Source organism: Seriola dumerili, unplaced genomic scaffold (assembly GCF_002260705.1).
Source record: "Seriola dumerili isolate Sdu_G_001 unplaced genomic scaffold, Sdu_1.0 BDQW01000003.1, whole genome shotgun sequence".
NCBI classification, from domain to species: domain Eukaryota; kingdom Metazoa; phylum Chordata; class Actinopteri; order Carangiformes; family Carangidae; genus Seriola; species Seriola dumerili.
In genome coordinates, this window is record NW_019174258.1 from 6,532,117 (window position 1) to 6,551,269 (window position 19,153).

The 19,153-nt window shown below is 39.3% G+C and overlaps 3 protein-coding genes across 4 annotated transcripts in view; all 3 read right to left on the reverse strand.

The window, feature by feature from the left end:
- Positions 1–232: 232 nt before the first annotated feature.
- Positions 233–7,161, reverse strand: wdr76 (WD repeat domain 76). Of its 2 annotated transcripts, none has more exons than XM_022743232.1 (15): positions 6,972–7,161; positions 6,615–6,725; positions 6,455–6,532; positions 6,233–6,325; positions 5,464–5,522; positions 4,946–5,063; positions 4,519–4,620; positions 4,237–4,277; positions 3,911–4,064; positions 3,233–3,391; positions 2,938–3,053; positions 2,688–2,786; positions 2,401–2,553; positions 2,257–2,310; positions 233–2,158 (listed from the first exon to the last, which is right to left on the reverse strand). In XM_022743232.1, exons 1-15 carry the CDS (start codon positions 7,020–7,022, stop codon positions 1,903–1,905), a joined length of 1,644 nt encoding a protein of 547 aa, XP_022598953.1. In that variant the 5' UTR covers positions 7,023–7,161; the 3' UTR covers positions 233–1,902. The 2 variants fall into 2 exon arrangements, with proteins under 2 accessions (XP_022598953.1, XP_022598945.1); XM_022743224.1 differs by having other exon boundaries at positions 6,440–6,532.
- A 599-nt stretch (positions 7,162–7,760) lies between these two features.
- LOC111220923 (pro-cathepsin H-like) lies at positions 7,761–15,423 on the reverse strand. Its single transcript, XM_022744220.1, has 12 exons — positions 15,341–15,423; positions 14,471–14,502; positions 14,268–14,373; positions 14,053–14,123; positions 13,861–13,965; positions 13,082–13,168; positions 9,949–10,004; positions 9,738–9,819; positions 9,524–9,592; positions 9,121–9,227; positions 8,433–8,561; positions 7,761–8,345 (listed from the first exon to the last, which is right to left on the reverse strand). The coding sequence occupies exons 1-12, from the start codon at positions 15,414–15,416 to the stop codon at positions 8,270–8,272; spliced, it is 996 nt and encodes a 331-aa protein (XP_022599941.1). The 5' UTR covers positions 15,417–15,423; the 3' UTR covers positions 7,761–8,269.
- A 173-nt stretch (positions 15,424–15,596) lies between these two features.
- The window catches only part of LOC111221017 (ras-specific guanine nucleotide-releasing factor 1-like), a 29,722-nt gene continuing 26,165 nt past the window's right edge, over positions 15,597–19,153 (reverse strand). The window contains exons 24-27 of the mRNA XM_022744340.1: positions 18,713–18,792; positions 18,452–18,569; positions 18,179–18,247; positions 15,597–17,428 (exon numbers count right to left, since the gene is read on the reverse strand). Coding sequence (XP_022600061.1) covers positions 17,336–17,428; positions 18,179–18,247; positions 18,452–18,569; positions 18,713–18,792 — 360 coding nt within the window. The 3' untranslated portion in view covers positions 15,597–17,335. The remainder of the gene's footprint in view (positions 17,429–18,178; positions 18,248–18,451; positions 18,570–18,712; positions 18,793–19,153) is intronic.

The following is a 19,153-nucleotide window of genomic DNA, read 5'->3' on the forward strand; positions in this document are numbered from 1 at the left end:
TGTGGCTACAAGTTCAATTTTAAATTCACAGAAGAAAACAGTCAACAGCAGAACCCAGATAAGCTCAGTCTTTCAGCGTCCCTGCTCTAAAACAACAGACTGGTGGTCACTGCTAACACACGCTATGCTTTTATGTTACAATGCTGCCATCTTAAGGGCCCACAGACACCGACAATAATAATATTCATACTCAAAGCGTTTGGGATAAAAAATGTCTTTGTAATGTATTTATTCTTTTGGTTCAGAAGGCACATATAAAAAGAGACACAACAAACAAAAAATATTGAAGGGATTCATTTTAGAAGTTGCTTAGGTTCTTTAGGACATTCGGAATGTAACAAATAGTAAACATAAGAAAACAGCAGAATCAACAACGCAAACTTCTCAATGCCCATACTTGATCACTGGCTGCCTTCAGTATCTGTACAATGTTTTCAAACTGTTGCATTTGCACTTTTTATTTTCAGTCCCAATGGCTGTAATTAGTAACCGATTAATTGCTGGTTTCTGATTAACAGAAAGAACAACAAGAAAGAACCTAGGTGAAGTTGAAGTATAAAACTGAAGACATAATTTGAATGACAGATCACTTGTGTGTCATAGAAATTCTACACAGTGACATTAAATACACCTCCATCTGAAAAGGTCCAACAGCTGGTTACTCAACATCCTCTCGAAAAACAAGATGGCAAACATGACATATCTGGGTAATTGAAAATTTCCCATCAGGTGTTAAAAGATTATTTCCAAGGCACTGATTATCCCCTCGAATAAGGAGGAGGCAACAATCAAGCACAGCTGTACACTGCCTCCAAAACTGGACCAAAACTGAGCTTTTTGACCATTGTACAAGCACTGCACGAGGATTAACACATCCTCTCCAGCACGAAGGCTGGCAGTGGCAGCATCATGCTGTGGGCAATGCTTCTTTGCAACTTGCCTGACAGCTTGTTGAGGCAGAGGGTGAAATGAATGCATAAAAACACAGGTAAATCCCTGAGGAAAACCTGGCTACTGTCTGCAAGTGAACTGTGACTTGACATCTATTTTCTAGCAAGACAACAAACCCAAATATGAAGCCAAATCTACACAGGAGTGGCTTCAAAACAAATTATCATCCTGAAGTCCAGACATCAAGTCAGTGCAGAATTTGAGGCAGAACACTGTTTACTCAGTCCTTGGGCAGTTTTGCAATTGGAGAAGAGCGCAGTGTCCTCCTGTATGCTCATACAGACCCATCCACACTGTAGGCTCAAGGCTGAAAGGGGTGAATACAGTGGTGTTCTACATTTGTGCTTAATTTAATCTCAGTGGCCACTTTATTAGGTACACCTGCTCGTTAACACAAACAGCTAATCATGCGGCAGCAGCTCAAAGCAACGAAGCATGCACATATGTGCCAAGAGGTTCGGCTGTAGCTCAAACTAAACATCAGACTGGGGAAGAGATGTGATCTGATCATTTTTTTATAAACATTATCAAACTTGGAGGCTTTGATGCCTTTCACTGCATCTCCAACAAGAGCAGGATGCATCACATCTTTACGATCTTCAAATACACCTACTCTGACACTACTTACCCTATGTAGCAATAGCAACATGTAGCAGGTGTAGTTTGTTGTAAATAGTGAGGAAGAAAGTTCTTATACTTTGTTACTAACACTGCATCAACTCACAGGGGAGGAATGTTTATACTCTACCTGTGAATGTAACATACCTATGAATATGATTAGTGACTTATAAAGTGTAAGTTGATATAGGTTGATACAGGTATGTTACTTATCTACAATAAGAGAATTATGAGGAAAAAGCAAGAGACAATATTGTCACTTGTTTTCAACAGCGAGATATTCTGCTACCCTGCTGAAGGCAACCAGAGGTACGTCATGTTTTGATCTTCATCTTAGTCAGAGAAGACATGCAGGCGTCCTGATGAATTGCCCCCCAGTAAGGCGTTCCTTGTGGGGTGGAAAGCAGTGACGGACAGCACGGTGTTGAGGTTCTCGTCATCCATGAAGGAGTGCTGGGGCCGGCCACTTTCATGGAACACCTGCACCTTCCGAGGCTTTGACATGCTTCCCACCACAAAGCAGTCTTCACGTTTGGGGTCCCAAACTGCTGATAGTTTGCTCAGCCAGCGGCCTGTTTGCATATCATGTCTGGAAATGGAGAGGACGGGTGGTAAGTAAGTAACTCAAAGTGTGTAAAATCACAACTGATCTGATTACAAAGTTTAAGTTCAATTGAATGGACGTACCTGATTTTTGTCAGCAAGGGAGATTTCGTAGTCATTGCAGATGTGTCATATATCCTGTAGATAAAAGTTCATACATTGAGCAGGGACTGAAAAATAAACATAGTTAGTACAACAAAATTATTCAAAGTGCTGAGCTTCTTCCACCTTATATGGTTATCCATACAGGAAGTGAGAACTCTGTTCCCCGTGCAAGGGGAGAAATAAGCGCTGGATATGCTTAAAGAGTGCCCATGCAGCTGGGACACTGCCTGGCTGTTGGTCTTCTTCAGACATCGGCTGTCGTAAATATTCACTACCCTGCACACAAGATAAAAAAAAAAAAAATTCATTTATTAACATCAAAAAACAGACTAACACCAGATAGAGAACTTAAAATCAAACAGATTTCAATGAAAAAAAATAAATAAATAAAAATCAATTATCAGCCATACCTGCTTTCTGCAACAGCAAAGTACTGCTTCTGTAAAGGATGGACGCTAACACAACGCACAACCTTTGGGTCCAATGAGTGGAGGGACTCGTGAGAGTTTCTGCAGAGAAATGAATCACTAGTGTGATGATGATGATAATAATGATATCATTAAGAGACAAGACTTGTTCAACCACCCTGTTATTCTTCAACCATAGAAAGAGACTAAAACTCACTTCTACTCATCACCACCACCACCAATAATACATTACCCTGGGGTGCGCCTGTCAACGATGGCAACTTCTCCATACCAGTTCCCAACGACTAGTGTCGAACAATCATGTGACATGAAGTCAAAGGATTTCAGGCCATCGTCAATGTCATAGACCTGGAACAATAAACAAACAACCTCGTGTCAAGTGGTGAAAGAGGATACTTTGAATTTGGAGTAAATGTGCTGGACAGATGATCTTTTTAAAAGTCAAGTTTGCATTCAGTCAGTTTACCTTACAACCTCTATATCTTTTTTTAAAAAAAGTACATTTCATGGAACAAATGTTATCTCACATCATCAAAGACGGCTTTCTCAACATCCATGCAGCGTAGAGATCCGTCATAGCTGAGACTCAGCAGGTGTGTGGCATGAGCCCTGGAGAATGCCATGCAGCCCACCGGACGAGTGTGAGGCTCAAAGAGCAGCACGCCATCATCACCCCAGTCACCACTCTGAAGGAATTGACACATGCAAAAAATGTGTGCCAGTTCCCAATGTGGCTTTCGAACATATGAGCATATGAAACGGTTGTGACATTTAAAGGGACTTTGTGTCCAGTAACCAGTGCTCTGCTTCCAGGAATTTTATCTTTTATTCATAAAAACATAGCAGGTTAAAGGCAACGTGACCAGGGCAAGATGAAAGGGAGATTAAGTAAATGAGTCGATGCTGAAAAAAAGTCAAATGTGTAAAAAGCCAAAAAATCCCTGGTTTCCACAAGCTGGTGGACTAATACAATTCTAAAAAACAACAGGTGGTGAGAAATGCATCTATGACGGCATTTTCTTGTAGTTCTTCTCTGTTCTTTCTTACTCAAGTGTTAGAAAAGTATATCAAGGCCTGTTGCTATGAGCTTGTTTTGAGCACAGTCCCTGCCCTCTAGTGATCAAATACCTACTTTCAACAACATCCAGGCCAGATCCAAAAAAAAGAAAAAAAGAAAGAAAAACGAAAAAAAGAAAAAGACCTACCAACTTCCAAAGGCCAACTTTCCCCCACTTGTCTCCTGCGGCCATCAACAGGCTGCTGGTGCAGGGGTGGAAAGCAGCAGAGAAGATGCGATCCTTCACCACTTTGGCCACTCTGTCCTCAGTTATCCTCATGTTCTTAAGAGCTGAGCTGTACCTGCATCAAGACACCAGTGTAGATTTTGTCCGCCAGTATCGACATGTTCAACTGTTTTCAAAAAATGTGTTTACCAATATGTTAGTCTCAAAGCAACTCATATGGCCTCAGAGGTGGAGCCGTGGCTTTTTTTTTTTAACTGAAATGTCAGAATCAAAACTTTAAATCTTACTCTTTCACATCAAGCTCCACCTTTTTTTCTTCTGTCGAGTCCTATGAAAAGAAAAGCAATTTTAAGATTTACCAATTTATTCACAAGCTACATAAGTAAACTTTACTTTATGTCAGTTCCTTAAAGTTTCAAAGCGTTTTTTGTTATACTGTGCCAGGAGAGCAGACATAGTGCAGACTATCTAAAAAGCCATTGTGATAGCTGAATATTAAATATGATAGGATGAATTTCAGGGATGTACCAACATCAAACATCACACTAGTCTAGAAAGGTGACTCCTACCTCAGAGCACAGGTCAAGAAGTTGTGAAGGCAGCTTGCTTCCCTCTTCCATGTTGAGTGGATTCATGGGCAGAGGGCCAGCAGACTTTTTGAGTGACGTAGACTTTAAAACAAGTAAAACAACTACAGTGAGCAACAAAACCAGGAAATAAATAGTAGAGTGAGTCATAATACACAGCATATCGTAGCTGTTGGGCAGAAACTTCCTATCTCCATATTTCATCCTTTTTTTCCATAATATTATTGGTCACCTTTTAAGTCTGTCTGTGGGTTTAACTATTTTAGCAATGAAGAGTATTAACAAGAGCTTGTGATGAATTAAATTATTTCAAAAAGATTCATTTCCTGAAAAGTAAGCAAGGTTTCCACCCCACAGCAATGATATACATTATATATATATATTTAAAGTTATCTATATTAAGCTATACCTCTTTATGGCTTAGCATGCCCGTGGGTTCAGGGGGAAGTGTCAGGATCTCTGCCTCTTTATTTTGGAGACGCAGGGATTTGCGAGCTGGCAGCGTTTCTTTAGCAGCAGCCTGTGACCTGCCATTACAGAAACTCAACGTTATGGTGACATCAAGAAGTTTTCTGACTTTTGAAACTAACACACAGACAAATGAAATTGGGAAAAAAAAAAAAAAAAAACCCTCATGTTTAAAAGGATGGAAAAAGATGTAATATTTTTACTTAGGGACTTTTTTTCAAGAAATCAATTACTTTCAGCCAGAGGTGAGCGTAATTCACACGTGTACAACATGCAAAACACTCACTATTGTGTTTTGGTCACTACAGGTTTTAAATTTCTCTGTAACACTCCACTTCTATAGCTCACCATTCCTGCCAGGTGCCATGCACCCCCTCCCACAAAATATTTTATTCAGAAATTATTGTTACACTGAAGTAAGAGCTTTGTAGTAACAATCAGTCTTTCAGCCAACTGTACCTCATGAGACCCCTCTGTGACGCCTTTGGCCGTGTCAGCTCCTTGAGCTCCTCTGTGGCCTTTTGACAAAGAACAATAGTTATTACCCATCCTATGGGTTCAATGACAGCAAGAGGAATGAGTCACAAGATGGCCGTAGAGAACTTCATTATCTGTACAAAATACACACAAACAGGCTACTCTGACCCACAACTTCCCTTCATGCACGCAAAGGATCCAATTCGTTTGGATGGATTTGTTGAGAGGATGTGTTAGCACAGGCCTCACTTTAATGAGAATTTAAAAGCTTATGCTATTTACAGCACACTATTGATACTGTAGGCTGATCCAAGGCTTCCTTTGAAATATAACTAAAACCAAGTAAGGCTTGTGATATTGTCTTAAATTCAAACTGATGATGTGGGTCATTTTTAACTAATGACTTATATTCATTAATGCTGACTCACTACATTCCATTTCCTTTCTTGTGCTATGTTTGTCTGGATTAATCAAAGTATCACCAGTCAAAGATTGTGACTTCTGGGATGGTTGGGCGTGTTGTCGGATGACATTAGGTGTTGTAGCTATTCTGATTTTAATTAAATAATTAATTACGTCCAAAAGTCTGAGGCCACTTTTCCATTCAAGAGACACAACTGAATATATTTATTGAGATGCCATGAGAGTATTGTCAGATTAATGAGAGATTCACAACCACAGTCAAGTGTCCATGCATTCATGAAGACATGGTCAACCCATGTGGCTCTGAGGATCCCACCTGTATACCTACCTGGAATAAGCTGATAGAAGACAGGAAGGCTTGGTTCTGTCTGATGTTCTCCAGTCGCTCCAGTTCATATGGTGAAAGTCCTCCATGTCCATTCTGTGTTACACAAAGACATAGCACTGACACTCTGTAGAAACTTTGAATACCTTGTCACATGCAAGACAAGAATGGCGGTGTGTATGATTAATTGTGCAGGGTTTTCACAATTACAGATGTATACTCCACATCACTACTTTCAGCAGCCTCTTCCTTAAGATCCAGTGTCTTCTTCTGGGTGTGTTTGTCATCCTGCGTTTTAATTCTCTGTAAAGAAAACCTTGGAATTAATAACAGCAATACAAAATGACTTATTTGTGTTTCTGCGTGTTTGTGGATTGTCTCTCACCGTTTTCTTCTTGGGTGTTTCAGCTGAGGGAGAGTGTTGAAAGCGTTTAGGTGCCAACACATGTCGAGATGATCGTCGGACCTCTTCCTCGAGATTCACAGGGATCCTTTCCTGCAAGGTGTGCTCTATTAATGACGGACGTAACACCTAACGTACACTAATGCGTTAATTCAACTTTTCTAAAGAAACATAAGTTTTAGTGAGCACACTGAATTTACGCCAAAAATTATGCTTGCTGATGTTTACCTTACTGTTAAATCATATAAACACAAGCAGCTAGAGTTGACGTTATTCAGCGGCAAGCCAACACAAGCAGGTTAAGATAACGACACCACTTTCAAAACTCGAAAAACTCACCACCAGTTGTACTTTCACAACAGCTTCCCGTGTTGCTCGTCTCTTCGACATATTAGTGCACTTTCAACGATTCGTAAGAGCTATTCGAGAGAAATGCGAGTACTTCACGTATGCACTCTCCACTGGTCACTGTGATGATAATTGAGGGTAGTGGAATTATTGGCGCCACATGCTAGAGATGTTTTGTAACTAGCCCCTCCCCCCATGTTGTGAAACAGAATCCCGGCAGCTCATTGGTTAGAAAACAGTACGTCATCAGAATAAGGGGTTGTTCTTTGCTGTCAACAACCAATGAACGCCTTTCAATTTGATTGACATCTCATCTCTTGCTTCCTGCTTCGGCCTCCACAGTCAGTGATAAAGTCGCCACCTTCTGGCAGATTTTGGCAATAGCAGTGACAGGAAGCAGAAGCGCAAGTCAAGATGTGTTTCCTTATCCTTCATTAAACATGAAAACATGTTCTGTATTTTATTCTAGTTTCTGGTTTACGTGTATTTTTCATGAAGTTTTTGACATGTCCACTCACTGTGGTGGACAGCATTCGTTTTTAACCATTCAATGTAAAGTCATATGTAATAAAAGTGTAATAAAAAAAGAACAGTGTATTTTGTGAAAACCATGAACATGAAATGTCATTTTGTTACTGCAAAACAAATATTTTTGGCTTTGGAAAAGCAGCCCAAATCAAATGAAAACAACTTCTGACCTTAAGGAGAACAGAAAACACACAACACGGTGATGTTGAGAGTGTAGAAATCAATTTAATGTTTGTAAGAAACATTATGCAGAATACATTTAAACCAAGTAAGGACACTTTGACAAACAACCAGATCTGATGCGACTTCTTACAATTATGACACTGTTATGGGAAGAGCTGATTTGTCATTATGAGACAGACTGAATGGAAAGAACATACTGCTGGAATGAACACAAACTGTTCAATCAGCTCCATCATGACAGCTGCCCTGTTTAGTCACCCTCTGGCATATAAAATATGTTTCTGAATTTTTTCTGATGTAAGATAGTTATGTGTGTTCATATTTAGTCACACTACAAGAGCTTTTGCCAAATTACAGCTCTTTTACACCTGAGCTGACACATTTCTTTCCTCTTATAATTGGCTTTATGTTTTCTTATTTCTGTTTTGAGTCCTTAGTTTATGTCAAGTCCTTGGATCAGCCACAAAGATTCTTCAGGAAACGTGAAAACACATAAATATCACAAACACCAACTTCCCATCACGTGGACTCCATTTAGGTTGTTTCATCAGTCTTCCACTTAGTTGCCACGTTGCTCCTCAGACTGAAGGTAGAGGGTAGGAAGAGCATACAGCCAGTCCACACATGTTTGTTCCTCGCTCAATCAAAAAATACCTGATGGAATAAAAATGAAAGGTATCCATGGTCCTTAAAAGCAGTAGCCAGTCATCACACTGAAATACACACACAGACTATATTTACCCGTCCTTTCCCCAGGCTGTGCCCCAGGAGTTCTTGACAATCCAATATGGCGTGCCGTTCTCCTCAGTGCCGTAACCCACAGCCAGAACAGCATGATTCACCCTGTCTGCTGTGCTCTTACACTGGGTGCTAAACAGACAACAGTGATACTTTTAGATCAACAGAGTGCATGTCTTTTGCAGAGTGAGTGGGCTGCTTTCCTCCTTCAATATCATATCACATCCTGCCTGTGCGAAGATGTGTAGCTGTTTCTGTGAATATTTTCAGAACTGAAGAAAAATGAATAAAATCTAAACAATTAAAAACTGGCTCATTTGTCTCTATCAAGTCCAAAACATTAAACTTTGGTGAAATGTTATCACATCTGAGTTACTATTATGAGAAAGGGTAGAAAGTTGTAGTGACGTGAACCACAAGCACTTGTCAGTCTATGAATAGTTCCTTCTCAGGGATGAACATGTTCCAGACATCCATACTATGGATGGGTAACAAAAGGAATACAACAAAAAAATCAACAAAAATATATGAATGCTGAATGTACAGAGCTAAAAGTGCAACCAAAATTATCATTGTAATTACTTCAATAGAAAAAAAGTTGAAGTAAAAAAAGTTTGAAAAAAGTATTTGCTCTACTGTGGATGTAAGCAGATTTCTGATTGATTGTTGAGCTGTCAAGGTCTTGTCTCACCTGGTGTAAACACCGTCTTTGTAGTGCAGAAAGTCAGCCGTGACGTCAAAGCTGAAGGTCACAGGATTGAGCCTGGCCACAGCATCAACCATGGCCTTTTCATCAAACTGTGGATGGACAAACATACAGGAATTTTAATATGAAAATGAACAGATTTGGTTAGGAGGTAAATTTATTGCATTTTTGGTAAAATGTTAGCAATGTAGTGTATCAGACTGTAACAAGTATTCACAGAGGTATGACACACTATTGTAAGAAAATAATGTGTCTATACTAAAAATGGCCACTTCTTATAAAGTTACCAGCATTGACATGGTTAACTGTAACTTTGTGACCCAGCAGGGATTTCTTAAAGGGCACCTGTACAATGTCTCACACAATGTAACTTCACAGCTTAACTCACACTTGTTATGTTGACAACATCCAGGACAAAAGCAGCTGCTAGTGCAGGCTCAAAATGGCAAGTGTCATCCTAAAATAGGAAGTAAAGGTATTTATTAAGATAAATAAAAATAATAATATATGTATATGTATGTATGTATGTATGTATGTATGTCTGTATGTATATATATGTCTGTATGTATATATATATAAACTTTTCTCCAGAGAAGGCATACATGGCCTTTATAGGGATAGTCCTCCTCTGTCATAAGACCTTTGTTGTATTTGATGTACTCAAACGCCTGGCTGGGAAGCCCACTGAAACAAACCAGGATGTTTTGTTATCTCACTGAAGACCGATCAGTTATTGCTACAACTGGTTAAGCCTTATACACAAGTATTCTTATAATTATTGTAAGTTTAAAAACATATAAACGTCTAACTTACCCCAGACATCCATGATTGTTAAAGTCCTTGGCGCAGTCTATCAGCTGCTGCTCAGACTAAAATGGAGATAAACAAATTGCATTATGCCTTTATACACAGGAATAGGTACAGCCACACAATGTAAAGTGGATTCCTTCAAATCTCACCACACAGGTCTGATTGTACAAATGCTATAATAAAAGACAAGAAAGACAAACTTCTCTTTTGGGAATCTCTATTTTAGAATTTCCACAACAAATTGGTAACAAGGATGGGATGCTGAAAGTGAACCAGTGTCAGGTTCATTGCAGGAGGAAAAGCTGCAAGCAGGCAGGAGTCTGGGGCGTCTGACAAGCTACCAATACCTTCACCAACGACACCTTCCTAACTGGGGTCACAACCATTGTCACCCGTCTAGCCCTGGAGAGGAGAAAAGGCCAGCCCACATGAAAAAGGCAGGAGGAAGAAGAAACGATGGGGGATTCATGAGGAGGTGAGGGCTGCCACACCACATTACTTTCCTGATTTGTGATCCGTACGACATCTTGGCTCACAATGAGCTCCTGCCCAACAGCACTCAGCAAGGGAATCAGCAGCTACAGCTACACCACCACCTGCACAATTGCTTCGTGGCAGGAGAGCTGCCACAGGCAGGACACAAGAAAGACAGAGGGATCCTGGCGACCGCTTTAGTTTACCAAACTAGCTTTAGGTGAGACCACAGGGGGACGCTTCCATCTTCTTCACTCATTCCTGCAGCCTCCTATAACCTGCTAATTTTTCAAATGGCGGGACATCAAGGACAAACCTGTGTCTTTTGACCCTGGATTGATAAGGATATGAGTGAGGTAGCATCAGAACTCCCTAACCTAAAATCTGCAGGTGAGAAAGAGTATGCTTGAAATCATAGCCTTCTATAACCACCACAGCAGCTATCACCGAAGCTGCTTCAGCAGCATGGCACCTGTGAGGACTGACAGTGTGCGGGGTCAGAGACAGATACAGGGACAAAAGAGAACAGTAAGAACATAAACACTGACACACATCAATTAGTTCAAGATGCAATGCATGCACTGGAGCAGAAACAGGAAGTAGACAAACACTCACAGCAGCCAACGTATGAAATGTATAAGTCGGAGTAAGACAAAGCATTTTCGACCATAGTCAAAACAGTATCTGTAAATAAAACAACTGATTTGAATCCTGCTCCAAAAATGAGAAGCAGTGGCATAGGAGCCAGTGGTGATACTGTAAAAAAGAACAACTGGTGACAATGTTGTCCTTTGCAGTTCAAAGTGAAGTTCTCGAACACTCAAACACTTATTTTCTCCATGCTGCCCTGTGAATCTTCCAGGGAGAGATTTGATGTGACGTCTTGACATTTTCTTAATGTGCACAGAGCAGGGAATTCAGGTCAAAAGAAAACATGAATTGAGCAGAAAATACACCACAAACAGTAAAATACAATCATACATGAACTGCTGTTCATGTATGACTGGCAGTTAAACGAGCTCACAGCTGCATGCAGGGACAGGATGTTCAGTACCTACAGTAGCCGAAACTGATTTCCATTACACCATACACATCTCACATGATGCGGGGTCTGAACAGGGCCTTTGAGAAAGAATGGTTCAGAGAGGATTTTGTAACAGATAAGTTGACTGTAAGATGGCTTTACTGGAAAACTGATATGTGCACTGCCACTGTCACAGCCCCAGCTCAACTGACCAAATACCTCAAAATGTTGCAGCCAATGTGCAGCCAAGAGCAAGCAGAGACAGTAGGAGGATCTTGGACTATGCATGAGTAGTTGCAATGACACACAGCAGTGGGAGGAGACAGGAATACCACAGGTATTTTACAATCAACGCTTGTACAGAACACGTACAGAACATTGTGTACAATGAGTTTGATGGCCAAAAGAGGTATATACCTACAGTACAACCACAGAGCATGCGCAGATACACACATCGGTAATCTCTGCTAACTGTCTCATCACCAGAGCTCTCAGAAGTCCCACCTACACTGTGGGCACAGAGGAAGTATGACATAGACCTAATTAAAAATACTGAGCCTGTAGTGATCTGATTATAGGCCATGCAAAGAAAAATAATAATTTAAACCAGAAGCATTTGAAGGTATAACACTCATGTTCAACTCTTTGCTAGCAACAGGCATTATCATTCCATGTGTGACATCTCCAGTCAGAACTCAAGAGCTGCAAGCAGTAAAAGCAGCAGTTCTTGCTCAAGCACCAAATGTTCCTAGTCCACACACACTCTTGTCACAGGTACCCCCAAAGTGGTTTTCAACTGTTACGTTGGCAAACAACAGGCAGTATACTTTTTCAGTATACATAAAGATTCTCAGTACTGCTTTTCCGTCTCCTTTAAAGCAAAAGTATTACGCTCACTTGGTTACGTTGAGGATTTGCGGGAGTTCAACCATTTACAACGCAGCTTCAAAGGGAAACCTTGAGCAGTTAACACTGCCTGGGGGGAGTGCACCCCTCTAGTATGTTGATGACCTCATGATCTGCTCTTCCACAGGGGAAGCCTAAAGAGACACAACGGCACTGGTGTAACATGTGGCTGACAATGGTCACAATCTAGTCTTAATAACTACAATGGATTCAAAGTCCAAGACTCAGCTTTGTTAGTTCCTCATGCTGTCTCAGTGACTTTGCTTGAACAAAAGACTGCACATTTGTCAGCAGTATGTTGGTTAACCAACAATACAATCTGCTTAAAATGCCAAACATCACAGTCTGTCCTTAATCCAATTAACCATGTGTGCAGCCCCAAAGCAGATCTCCCAGATGCATGCCGCGTCATGCTGACCTCAGGCTGTTTGTGGACGGCTCCTCCTCCAAGGATCCAGCCACAGGTTTGAGTAAAGTCGGCTATGCTGTTGTTACACGTAATGAAACTTTATACTCTGAACCCCATCACATTTCTCTGCTCAAGAGCGAACAGTTGTCCTCTGCACTGCTGACAACACGCACATATAGGTTAAGTCACAGCCTTATTTGTCTCCTACCCCCAAAGTGGATTCCTCTTGATGATGAGTGTGATAGTGTTAACACGTTTGTCCATGCCCTTTAGATCTATTAAATGAATGAGTTGAGCATTCCTAAATAATAGTCAGATTTTACCAGAGATATTAGCTTCCCAGTGGCGATGGCATTCACTGACTCCAAACAGCCAGTGGTGGAGAAAGTCCAGCAGCTTCCACAGTGACCCTAAAGACGCAAACACAACATAACTCAAACAACTGATAATTCACTTATGATAAAAGGTCACTGCACTGACTTCACACGTGAATGTAAATTGCTTGTGAAAACAGTTGTACAACGTCCCCTGTGCTACAAACCTGGTGCAGGCAATGGAGAAAATAAAAACTTAGGCATTCACAATACTGCTCATGTTGCATGATGGGGAAATATTGGATCCAGAGCATAGAATATATCTCAGTCTCTGCTACATCAATTTAGATTTTTTTTGTTTAATATCACATATTCCCAATTTGAATAGAGGAGCAATGCTAACTTGCTGGAGCACCATTTTAAGCAAATCTAAGATATCCCACTTCTATTACATGATGTACTACCACATTAGAAAGCAGTGACAACACCATCTTGTTTTTTTTTGCTGTCTTTGACACTTTTTATCTTGCAATTTTGGCCATTTACACTCTTAGTCACATCCCAAAAAATTATGTAACATCAGGTTTGATTAATATAACTAATTGTAAATGAAACTTTTTTTCAGTGCTCACAGTAAAATCAAAGTGGTTTATAGAAGAAACAATGAGTGTTTCTGCACTGAAAACCACAGTGACTCTGATGACTGATAATAAACACTGATGCTTCCTGATTCTCTCACTAAATTGTAGTGGGACTTTTTTTGCCTGTCCAGGACCATATCATGATACCTGATTCTTCACGGGAGTCACAAAGTTTCCTTTCATCCTCCAGTCCACAAACTCGGGGTAAGGACCAGTCCTGCTGACGTGACTTCCTTTAGTAGCTGAGCAGTTCTGCAAGAGACCAGAATCATAACATGGCAAAGGAAGTCCAAAAAAAACTTAAATGCATAAAATGAAATGTGTTATAATACATCAAACCTGTGGCTCTGATAAAAGGAAGAATTTCTTGAATTCCTCGAATGTCATGTCTGAGAACTGATTCAGGCCCACTAGATGTGAAAATGAACAGCTGTGTGAGAATAGCATTCCTTTCATAACTCAATGATACACATCATTTTAAAATTGGCAGGTCATCTTCTGTGAAAATAATCTACACATTCAACATTATGAGATAGTTCAGCACTGTACTGTACTTGTGAAGGAGTGATTCCCAGCATTATGATGATCGACTGTTCTCTTATTATCAGTGAATATCTGGAGCCGGTGGTAATACTCTTCAGTGTCATAAATTTTGTTGTGCTGTACGTCAAAAAGAGAGATATAACAGTATATACATAGAGTAAACTATAGGACAATTAAGTGTACATTTTTGGTAACTTTGTTATCATGTACCTACCTGTGACATCCACTGTTTGAATCGATGTTCCTCTGATGGGACACAGAATGAAGCCCACAGTAAGTAAAGCAGCCTGATACTCAACATTTCAAAATTTCAAATTTAGGCCTGAAGTTGTCATCATTTATAATCAGTGGGGAAAAGTAACTAAGTACATTTACTCAACACAAGTACAACTTAGAAGTACTTGAGTGTTTCCATTTCATGCTACTTTTTTCCAGTTTAGGCTAGTACAAATCAGGGGAGTTAATATGAAATACTTTTTACTCCACTGTACTTATCTGGCAAATACTTGTGATGTGTAAAATTAAATATTTAAAAGATCATATGATTAGCTTATAAAATGTGCTGTATGCTAAAATAAGCACTACCGGTTTAACTATGAAATTGCTCAAATTTGCTCCACCTTGCCAAAGACAGTTTTATGATATCCTACTACACTTGAATGCAACAATGATTATCCTGTAATATAATTTTAACACTCACAGGCACCATTTTTAACATCATGAGCACTTGTACTTTTATAACTTCATTTAGCTAATACGTAGCCTACTTTTACTTATGACATTTCTAATGCAGGACCTTTACTTGTGATGGAGTATTTTTATATTGCAGTATATTTTACTTAAGTAAACGAGCTGAATAACTTCCACCACTGCTTAAGTTGGATAAATAGGATATATTTATATATCATGTTCTAACCTTTGATATTGTGGAAACGTTTTGTGCTGGAAACATTAAGCTGCAGTGTTAAACCTGTTGAACTTTGAAAATCGTTTCAGCGAGACGTTTAGAAAACAGCGAAATTTTGCATTTAACGAAACTGAACGAAAAAAAAACAAGCGACACACTGCACAAGTCTTTACTCACCTTCGAGTAATATCAACGGTGTTGAATGAACAAAACTAAGAACGGAGGTGATGAACCAAACAACTGTGAGCGCCATACTTGCCCCATAAGCTCCGACAAGTTTAGAGGGCGTCACATGACTTGGACCTCCTTTTATAAAGACTACTTAACACCCCCTGCCTCTATTCTTCCCCCAGCAAAGCTATAACCAAATGGGCTAATACAGTGTAAAAAAAACAAACATTTAGCAACCTTCAAGACACTTCTCCCCCTGAGAAAGAATAGATTTATTAACAAGAGGTAATCAGGAAAGAATACACTTTTATACAAAACTGGAAATACTACTCAAGCTGTTGAAATAGACTGAAATATAATTCTCATACCACTGGGTATTGCTCACTGCAAACATTTGATGTGCCTGTTAGAGGATAAAGATTCATGTGCAAGGGTGGGGTTTAAATACAGTACACATACTGTTCTAGATATAGATTTGATTTAAACACGTGAAAGTGGCACATGCCTGCCACTTAAGCTTTAGGTGTTGTTCTATACAAAGCCTGTAAAAAATACATATAAATATTCCAAGAATAAGCACAATATTACTACTGTATAGTTCCTGCTAACACATTGGAATAGACAGGATACAGAATGTGTTACACTTATAAGTTGTTTTCAACATTTGTTTTAAAGTATCATACACAGAAAAGTTATTACAGAGTTGAACGATCATAAGGATAACACATTTCAAGGGATATGTTTTTAACACATTGCACATTAGGAAATGCATCGGACTGCCTGTACATAATATTGTACACAGCAAATATTTCTGCTTCATTGGCAAATCGTAGAACAAAATAGTTTACATACTTTTGTGGTATATAATCCATTTCATGATTAAGGCAAAACCATAATGCACTGGCCAAAGAGGATTAACCATAAAAACTATGCTCTCACTGAGTGTAAAAGCTGGGAATTTAACTTCCTGAAGTGGCTCAATATTGGATACATCTGCTACATACACTGCCCGGTGCTTATACTGTATATACATCACGTTGCCCACCAGGGGAATAAGGTGATAATAAGCAAAAGCATAAAAACCCATCTCTCCACACTAATAACGTGTTCCAGGTCAGTCCCAATCAGCGGGTGTGTCAGTCTGACTCCGACACTACTAAATGTCTTCATGTTTCAGTGGCTACATAAAACATCGGAGCACATGATTCAGCTTTAGCCACTGCAGCAGTCCCACTTTTCACCTCCTTTAGTTCTCCGAGTTAAAGCTCTAAGAAAATGTCTTAACTTCAAAACCTTAAAGTTCAAATCTTTAAGATTTTTCTGAGATCACACCCCATTCTTGATACTTTTTTCTGCAATAGCCATTCAATGTATTTACATTCAATAACTACCTCTCTATATAGTAGTTTTAATTGTTAGTGGTTGAATTCAAATCAACCAGGACAGAACTCTTAAGGAGTACAACTTTACATGAATGATCATGCAGCGAGAGGATTAGCAGATTCATACTTGAGGACAAAGAGGCTGAAGAAATGGCTTCTGTACTAATAAGGCAGAATGTCTGTATGGGGGGTTTAAATAAAGTTTAGTTCTCTCTTGACTCTGACATCTGAGCAGAAAAGTGGGAGTTGATCGTGTTGACAAATATGACCGCCATCTCTCATGAATGACCGTCTTTTTTACACTGCGTGTTCCCATTAGGATGTGACTAAATATCATGTCTATATACTCTCTCATCTGTTTATTCTGTGGTTGAAAATAACTTCATCATAAAATGGTATTTCAGACGATAAATAACATATAAATACTCTGTAACTATATAAATAAAACCTCTCTGGGCTTCTACTCAGTCTCTAATAACAATTATACACAACGAGTCCATTGGGGAGCACATACTAGAAGGGCACAGCCTACTGTGTCTAATACAAATAATAGTATATGTACATTATGATATATTGTTCCTGTACACTCCATATGAGGGCTGACAGAGAGAGATCCTCTTCAGGTTGAAGTTTTGGGTTCGATTCTCAGAGACGCTTCATACAGACTTTCCTCGTCGAGCACTGTACTACCGTCCAGTAAGTACTTTGCCACCTAAAGCAATAAAGAAAACAATCATAGCAGTTTTTGGATGATTCCTTGTTTTTTGCAGGCTTTGCATGTAGAATGGATATGTTGAATGAGAGCACGCACACCTGCTTTTAGTGTAAATATATAACATTTAGCCCATGGTCATTCATTTATATTAGCCAACAGACCTATTAACCCTGTCTTACTTAAAAATTGGATTCTATTTCTTTGTGAATTTGCTTTTAATGAAAAATTTTGGTCAGCCCTGAGCCCAACTGAGCATGTGATTTGTTTCACAAAAACTTGATCTTTATACAGTATGTTGGAATAAAGGCACCAGAGGTAAGAGTGTGCTGCTGTCCATTCTCTTGTTTTCTGCCTGCAAGTCATATCTCTCTAAAATAGCTTTGTTTCAATCAATTCAATTTTATTTTTATAGTGCCAAATCATAAAATATATTATTTCAAGGCACTTTACAGGTGAGTGAGTATTTTTGCTCAGTTTTTATTTGGTTTGCAAACAGGACAGAACAAAAAACTTAAAATGAGGATATCTGCCGAAATTATATGAATAACTGGTAGTGTTGTTGTATGGAAGGAAAAAAGGTTTACTACATATTGTTCATTATCAATCACTGATTAGTAATCACAGGTATACATTACACCCAGAAGCCTAGAATAAAGAGTGCACAATGTCATTGATTTTGTTATCTTAAACTTGAAATGCAAGTGTTTATTTTTACTAAGCTCTTGGAAATGTAAAATGTAATCTCACCTTTGGTTGATAATCGATTTTGTAAGCTGTTTGCTGAAACTGACGTATCTCTCTGATGATGTGAGATATCTGAAGACAAATGAAAGGAAAATTATATAAAATTCAACCTTGCAGATAGTATCGTCAGCAAGTACCATGGTCAGTAGACAATAAGCAAATGAACACAGATGCACAGGTTGCTGAAAAGTAACACAAATGATGAACTAGACACAAACAAGAAACAGTAGAAGGTTTAATGTAACGTATGTACATCAGCACACAGGTGTTCCATACCATTCTCATCTTAGAGAAGTTGACCAGGTTGTCCTCTGTGTAGTTGGGTGTTCCCTCCTCGATGAAGGCCAGGTCCGTCAGGTACATTCCCAGGTAGGGAACACAGGGAGGGTCACAGCTGATGACACCAGACAGGTTAGAGGGAGACGGAAATTGTACAGATGCACACACAAAGAGCAATAAAAACAAAGAATTAATACGGAATATACAAAATTCCTGTGTGATCACGCTACAGGAAAGAGAAGAGCGTTGGATACTCACTTCTTTAGAGCTTCTCTCAGGTTTTTGAACCGTCCCTCTGATGACACCAGCTTCTGTAACTTGTCGATCACAGTCTTTGTCTAGAGAACCGATCAAAGCAAAACTGTTACTGCCAGGAACCAGAAATATAGTTGAAATCTTTTGTTTACAAGAGTTGTATGATGATAACGTTATTCAAAATTATCATTAACAGCCTCTCTAAGAGCTTGTTCTCCTCCATTTATTTTGTTTCACTTGCAAAATGTTGTGTTTCATTTTTGATAGTTAGTTATTAAAAATAAAAGTTTGACATTTCGGAAATAGCTTAGCTTAGCATAAACACTGGAAGGAGGGGGAAAAAGCTAGCCTGGTATGAAAAGGTAAAAGTCTACCTGCCAGCCAAGCTAAAGCTCACTAATTGAGAACTTGTTTCTCATTTGTTGATTCTGCAAAGAAAAATGT

Excerpts from the sequence above, each read along its gene's own strand:
- wdr76 (XM_022743224.1), bottom strand. The coding sequence starts at position 7,022 with ATGTCGAAGAGACGAGCAACACGGGAAGCTGTTGTGAAAGTACAACTG. Across the intron at positions 6,726-6,971 it reads TTGTGAAAGTACAACTGGTG|GAAAGGATCCCTGTGAATCT; the intron begins GTGAGTTTTTCG and ends CACACCTTGCAG. Across the intron at positions 4,065-4,236 it reads GTGGAGCTTGATGTGAAAGA|GTACAGCTCAGCTCTTAAGA; the intron begins GTAAGATTTAAA and ends GTCTTGATGCAG.
- LOC111220923 (XM_022744220.1), bottom strand. The coding sequence starts at position 15,416 with ATGGCGCTCACAGTTGTTTGGTTCATCACCTCCGTTCTTAGTTTTGTT. Across the intron at positions 9,228-9,523 it reads ATGTTGTCAACATAACAAGT|TTTGATGAAAAGGCCATGGT; the intron begins GTGAGTTAAGCT and ends GTCCATCCACAG. Across the intron at positions 8,346-8,432 it reads ACAGCCTGGGGAAAGGACGG|GTATTTTTTGATTGAGCGAG; the intron begins GTAAATATAGTC and ends TTATTCCATCAG.